Source organism: Scyliorhinus torazame, unplaced genomic scaffold, assembly GCF_047496885.1.
Source record: "Scyliorhinus torazame isolate Kashiwa2021f unplaced genomic scaffold, sScyTor2.1 scaffold_204, whole genome shotgun sequence".
In the NCBI taxonomy this organism is placed as follows: Eukaryota; Metazoa; Chordata; class Chondrichthyes; order Carcharhiniformes; family Scyliorhinidae; genus Scyliorhinus; species Scyliorhinus torazame.
This window is the reverse complement of record NW_027307931.1, coordinates 172,424-179,216: the sequence shown is the minus strand read 5'-3', so window position 1 is coordinate 179,216 and position 6,793 is coordinate 172,424. Positions and strand designations below refer to the sequence as shown.

The following is a 6,793-nucleotide window of genomic DNA, read 5'->3' as shown; positions in this document are numbered from 1 at the left end:
CTCCGACTCTCCACCTTGCAGTCTCTCTCTCTCTCTCTCTGTGTCTCTCTCTCTCTCTCTCTCTCTGTCTGTCTCTCTCTCTCTCTCTCTGTCTCTCTCTCTGTCTCTATCTCTATCTCTCTCTCTCTATCTCTCTCTCTGGTTCTCCACCTCACACTCTCTCTCTCTGTCTCTCTCTCTGTCTCTCTCTCTCTCTCTGTCTCTCTCTGTCTCTCTCTCCGACTCTCCACCTCGCACTCTCTCTGACTCTGTCTCTCTCTCTCTCTCTCTCTGTCTCTCTCTCTCTCTGTCTCTCTCTCTCTCTGTCTCTCTCTCACTCTGTCTCTCTCTCTCTCTGTCTCTCTCTCTCTGTCTCTCTCTCCCTCTCTGTCCTCTCTCACTCTCTGACTCTCGCTCTCTGACTCTCTCTCTCTCTCTCTGTCTCTCTCCGCCTCTCTCTTTCTGTCTCTGTCTCTATCTGTCTCTCTCTCTCTCTCTGTTTCTCTCTCTGTCTCTCTATCTCTCTGCCTCTCTCTCTCTCTATCTCACTCTCTCTGTCTCTCTCTCCCTCTGTCTCTCTCTTTCTCTGTCTCACTCTCTCTGTGTCTCTCTCTCTCTCTCTCTGTCTCTCTGTCTCTCTCTCTGTCTCTCTCTTTCTCTGTCTCACTCTCTCTCTGTGTCTCTCTCTCTCTCTCTTTGTCTCTCTCTCTCTGTCTCTCTCTGCCTCTCTCTCGCTCTCTCTGTCTCTCTGTCTCTCTCTCTGTCTCTCTCTCTCTCTGTCGCTCTCTCTGTCTCTGTCTCACTCTCTCTGACTCTCTCTACCACTGTCTCTCTCTCCCTCTGTCTCTCTCTCTCTGTCTGTCTCTCTCTGTCTTTCTATCTCTCTACCTCTCTCTGTTTCTCTCCCTCTGTGTCTCTCTCTCTGGCTCTCCACCTCGCACTCTCTCTCTGTCTCTCACTATGTCTCTCTCTCTGTCTCTTTCTTTGTCTCTCTCTCTCTGTCTCTCTCTCTCTGTCTCTCTCTCCCTCACTCTCTCCCTCTGTCTCTCCCTCTGTCTCTCCTTCTCCCTCCCTCTCTCTCTCTGTCTCTCTCTCGCTCACTCTCCCCCACCTCTCTCTCTCTCTCTGTCTCTCTCTCTCTCTGCCTCTCTCTGTCTCTCTCTCTCTCTGTCTCTCTCTCTGTCTCTGCCTCTCTGTCTCTCTGTCTCTCTCTCTGTCTCACTCTCTCTGTCTCTCTCTCTCTCTCTCTCTGGCTCTCTCACTGTCTCTCTCGCTCTGTCTCTCTCGCTCTGTCTCTCCCTCTCTGTCTCTCTCGCTCTCTGACTCTCTCTCTCTGTCTCTCACTCTCTCTGTCTCTCTCTATCTCTGTCTCTCTCTATCTCTGTCTCTCTCTATCTCTCTCTCTCTGTCTCGATCTGTCTCTCTCTCTGTCTCTCTCTCTCTCTGTCTCTCGCTCTCTCTCTGTCTCTCTCTCTCTATCTCTCTCTGGCTCTCCACCTCGCACTCTCTCTCTCTTTCTCTGTCTCTGTCTCTCTCTCTGTCTGACTCTGGCTCTTTCTCTCTGTCTCTCTGTCTGTCTCTCTCTATCTGTCTCTCTGTCTCTCTCTCTCTCTCTCTGTCTCTCTCTCTGTCTCTCTCTGTCGCACTCTGTCTCACTCTGTCTCTCTCTGTCTCTGGGATTAGTTTGGGGGTTGACACAGGGCTATGGGGAGGGAGCGGGGCAGTGGGATTAGTTTGGGGATTGACACAGGGCTATGGTTAGAGAGCGGAGCAGTGGGATTAGTTTGGGGATTGATACAGGGCTATGGGGAGAGAGCGGGGCAGTGGGATTAGTTTGGGGATTGATACAGGGCTATGAGGAGAGAGTGGGGCAGTGGGATTAGTTTGGGGATTGATACAGGGCTATGGGGAGAGAGTGGGGCAGTGGGATTAGTTTGGGGATTGATACAGGGCTCTGGGGAGAGAGCGGGGCAGTGGGATTAGTTTGGGGATTGATACAGGGCTATGGGGAGAGAGTGGGGCAGTGGGATTAGTTTGGGGGATTGATACAGGGCTATGGGAAGAGAGTGGGGCAGTGGGATTAGTTTGGGGATTGATACAGGGCTATGGGGAGAGAGTGGGGGGAGTGGGATTAGTTTGTGGATTGATACAGGGCTATGGGGAGAGAGCGGGGGCAGTGGGATTAGTTTGGGGATCGATACAGGGCTATGGGGAGAGAGCGGGGGAGTGGGATTAGTTTGTGGATTGATACAGGGCTATGGGGAGAGAGCGGGGCAGTGGGATTAGTTTGGGATTGATACAGGGCTATGGGGAGAGCGGGGCCGTGGGATTAGTTTGGGGATTGATACAGGGCTATGGGGAGAGAGCGTGGCAGTGGGATTAGTTTGGGATTGATACAGGGCTATGGGGAGAGAGTGGGGCAGTGGGATTAGTTTGGGGATTGATACAGGGCTATGGGGAGAGAGTGGGACAGTGGGATTAGTTTGGGGATTGATACAGGGCTATGTGGAGAGTGGGGCAGTGGGATTAGTTTGGGGATTGATACAGGTCTATGGGGAGAGAGTGGGGCAGTGGGATTAGTTTGTGGATTGATACAGGGCTATGGGGAGAGAGTGGGGACAGTGGGATTAGTTTGGGGATTGATACGGGGCTATGGGGAGAGAGTGGGGCAGTGGGATTAGTTTGGGGATTGATACAGGGCTATGGGGAGAGAGCGGGACAGTGGGATTAGTTTGGGGATTGATACAGGGCTATGGGGAGAGAGCGGGACAGTGGGATTAGTTTGGGGATTGATACAGGGCTATGGGGAGAGAGCTGGGGAGTGGGAATAGTTTGGGGATTGATACAGGGCTATGGGGAGAGAGTGGGGCAGTGGGATTAGTTTGGGATTGATACAGGGCTATGGGGAGAGAGCGGGACAGTGGGATTAGTTTGGGATTGATACAGGGCTATGGGGAGAGAGCGGGACAGTGGGATTAGTTTGGGGATTGATACAGGGCTATGGGGAGAGAGCGGGGCAGTGGAAGTAGTTTGGGGATTGATACAGGGCTATGGGGAGAGAGCGGGGGCAGTGGGATTCGTTTGGGGATTGACAGGGCTATGGGGAGAGAGTGGGGCAATGGGATTAGTTTGGGGATTGATACAGGGCTATGGGGAGAGAGCGGGGCAGTGGATTAGTTGGGATTGATACAGGGCTATGGGGAGAGAGCGGGGCAGTGGGATTAGTTTGGGGATTGATACAGGGCGATGGGGAGAGAGCTGGGCAGTGGGATTAGTTTGGGAATCGATACAGGGCTATCGGGAGAGAGCGGGGCAGTAGGATTAGTTTGGGGATTGATATAGGGCTATGGGGAGAGAATGGGGCAGTGGGATTAGTTGGGGATTGATACAGGGCTATGGGGAGAGAGTGGGGCAGTGGGATTAGTTTGGGGATTGACACAGGGCTATGGGGAGAGAGTGGGGCAGTGGGATTAGTTTGGGGATTGACACAGGGCTATGGGGAGAGAGTGGGGCAGTGGGATTAGTTTGGGAAAGATACAGGGCTATGGGGAGAGAGCGGGGCAGTGGGATTAGTTTAGGGATTGATACAGGGCTATGGGGAGTGAGCGGGGCAGTGGGATTAGTTTTGGGATTGATACAGGGCTACGGGAGAGAGTGGGACAGTGGGATTAGTTTGGGATTGATACAGGGCTATGGGGAGAGAGCGGGACAGTGGGATTAGTGTGGGGATTGATACAGGGCTATGGGGAGAGAGCGGGACAGTGGGATTAGTTTGGGGATTGATACAGGGCTATGGGGAGAGAGTGGGGCAGTGGGATTAGTTTGGGGATTGATACAGGGCTATGGGGAGAGAGCGGGGCCGTGGGATTAGTTTGGGGATTGATACAGGGCTCTGGGGAGAGAGCGGGGCAGTGGGATTAGTTTGGGGATTGACACAGGGCTATGGGGAGAGAGCGGGGCAGTGGGATTAGTTTGGGGATTGATACAGGGGTATGGGGAGAGAGCGGGGCAGTGGGATTAGTTTGGGATTGATACAGGGCTATGGGGAGAGAGCGGGACAGTGGGATTAGTTTGGGGATTGATACAGGGCTATGGGGAGAGAGCGGGACAGTGGGATTAGTTTGGGGATTGATACAGGGCTATGGGGAGAGAGCGGGGCAGTGGGATTAGTTTGGGGATTGATACAGGGCTATGTGGAGAGAGTGGGGCAGTGGGATTAGTTTGGGGATTGATACAGGGCTATGGGGAGAGAGCGGGACAGTGGGATTAGTGTGGGCTTGATACAGGGCTATGGGGAGAGAGCGGGGCAGTGGGATTAGTTTGGGGATTGATACAGGGCTATGGGGAGAGAGCGGGGCAGTGGGATTAGTTTGGGGATTGATACAGGGCTTTGGGGAGAGAGCGGGGCAGTGGGATTAGTTTGTGGATTGATACAGGGCGATGGGGAGAGAGCGGGGCAGTGGGATTAGTTTGGGGATTGACACAGGGCTATGGGGAGAGAGCGGGGCATTGGGATTAATTTGGGGATGGACACAGGGCTATGGGGAGAGAGTGGGGCAGTGGGATTAGTTTGGGATTGATACAGGGCTATGGGGAGAGAGCGGGGCATTGGGATTAATTTGGGGATGGACACAGGGCTATGGGGAGAGAGCGGGGCAGTGGGATTAGTTTGGGGATTGACACAGGGCTATGGGGAGAGAGCGGGGCAGTGGGATTAGTTTGGGATTGATACAGGGCTATGCGGGCTCGAAGAGTCGAAGATGATTTGCTCGCGTTTGCTGTAGCGAAGGGCGTGAGTGGGACCTTCTCTTGTTGTGAACTGCACTCTGATTTCCCGCTCAAGTAACCTCTCCTGTCCTTCTATTCCCCGCCCGCCCCTCCCCATCACAGGATGAAGCTCGTTTTGGATCTAGCGCCTTGGCCATGCTGAGTGTGGCCTGCAACAAGTTCGGGGGCTCCAGCCCCCTCCGGGACCCCAGCTCCGCCCCGCCGAAGATGGTCAACAGTGGGATGAAGAAGTCTTACAGCCCCAACGCCGAGCTGCTGCTGATGACCAAGGCTCGGGGGCTGGAAATGCTGGGCGACCCCTACCTGGGGGGGGGCAGCATGGCCTGCGCCAACGGAATGATGCCCTCCCCCAGCCCGCCCGCCCCCTCCGTCTACGGCAGCGACTACTGCCCTCTGGGGCACGCCTTCGCCACGACGTCGCCCTCCCCCGGCGGTGTTGGGGGCGGGCAGGAGCCCCCCCTGCTGCTGGGCAAACCCCCCCACCCCTCCGCCGACTGCCTCCAGGGCGCCTACCCATCGCTGGAGGTGCCCCACCCTTACAGCCCCTGGTACAAGGCCGGCGCGCCCCCCGCCAGCGCCGCCCCCGCCTGGTGGGAGGTGCACCCGGGCGGCGGCTGGCTGGGGGGCGGCCCCGGCGAGACCCTCCCGTCCCCCTACCCGCCCCCCGCCTACGGGAACGAGTACGGGGCGCCCGGCCCTTACCCCGCCCCCCAGGAGGCGTACAAGGTCCGGCCCGGGGGGTTGGCGGAGGGCCCCAAGGCCCCCGCCGCCCCCCTGGGCCGCCCGTCCTGCGACTGCCCGAACTGCCAGGAGGCGGAGCGGATGGGGGGGCCGCCGGCGACCGCGAGCGGGCTGGCGCGCCGGAGGGCCGTGCACAGCTGCCACATCCCGGGCTGCGGCAAGGTCTACGGCAAGGCCTCTCACCTGAAGGCCCACCTTCGCTGGCACACCGGGGAGCGGCCGTTCGTCTGCAACTGGCTGTTCTGCGGCAAGCGCTTCACCCGCTCGGACGAGCTGGAGCGGCATGTCAGGACGCACACCCGGGAGAAGAAGTTCAACTGCCAGCTGTGCGGCAAGCGGTTCACCCGCAGCGACCACCTCAACAAGCACCAGAAGACCCACGGGGAGGGGGCCTCCCCCAAGGCCGGGGGCGAGGGCGAGGGCGGCGGCGGCGGCGAGGGTCCCCGACAGCCCCCGCCCGCCGGCCCGCCCCCCGCCCTCCTCCCGGCCCCGGATCCAGCGCCCCTCGAAGCCCCCCCCCAGGAGACGCCCGCTCCCCCCGCCCTCAACCCCGGGGGCCTGCTGGAGATCTGAGCACCGGTGGGGGGGTGGGGGGGGGGCGGGGTCGTCGGAGGGGGAGCGGGGGGTGATGGTATCTCGGACCCCCTCTGCACCCCCCCCCCCCGCCCCCCCCCGCCCCAGTCCTGTATTTAATAATGTTGCCGAGGCCGGGTTGGGGGTGGTGGGGGTGGTGGGGGGGGGGGGGCGGTGGAGGAGTGGGTGCGTGTTCCGGAGTATTTATATAAATTATGCAGCTTCTTCCGAAGGGGCGCGATCCCCCCCCCCACCCTCCCCCCCACATGTCCGTCGAACCAATGTGTATGTACGCGTGTGAGTGACTGTGCATTTGTCTGTGCGTTAGTGCGTGTGTGCGTGTGTGACTGTGCATTTGTCTGTCTGTGTGTGCGTGTGTGTACGACTGTGTCTGTGCTGTTGGTATCGGTGTGAATCTACCTGTGTGTGCGCGCGTGTCCTGTTGCGACATCACAGTTCCTGTGATGGTCCATCATCTTTCTGTCACCTCGAGTTTCATCGTCTGACTTAAACTTAACTTCCGCTTCGATACACTCGCAATCAATTGTTTATTTATTAGGTTTATCCTGCGTGTGCGCCTGTATCCGTATCTCTATTTGTGTGTCTGTGCCTGTGTGTCTGCGTTTGGGTGTTTCCATTCTGCCTCTGTGTCTGTCTGTCCGTCTCTCTGTGTGCCTGTGTCTCTGTGTGCCTGTGTCTCTGTGTGCCTGTG

The 6,793-nt window shown here is 57.6% G+C and overlaps 1 protein-coding gene across 1 annotated transcript; it reads left to right on the top strand.

Annotated features, from left to right (window-relative positions):
- The first annotated feature begins 4,872 nt into the window (after positions 1-4,872).
- LOC140405764 (transcription factor Sp7-like) lies at positions 4,873-6,081 on the top strand. The gene has a single exon (XM_072494199.1). The coding sequence runs from the start codon at positions 4,903-4,905 to the stop codon at positions 6,079-6,081; it is 1,179 nt and encodes a 392-aa protein (XP_072350300.1). The 5' UTR covers positions 4,873-4,902.
- The last annotated feature ends 712 nt before the right edge of the window (positions 6,082-6,793 follow it).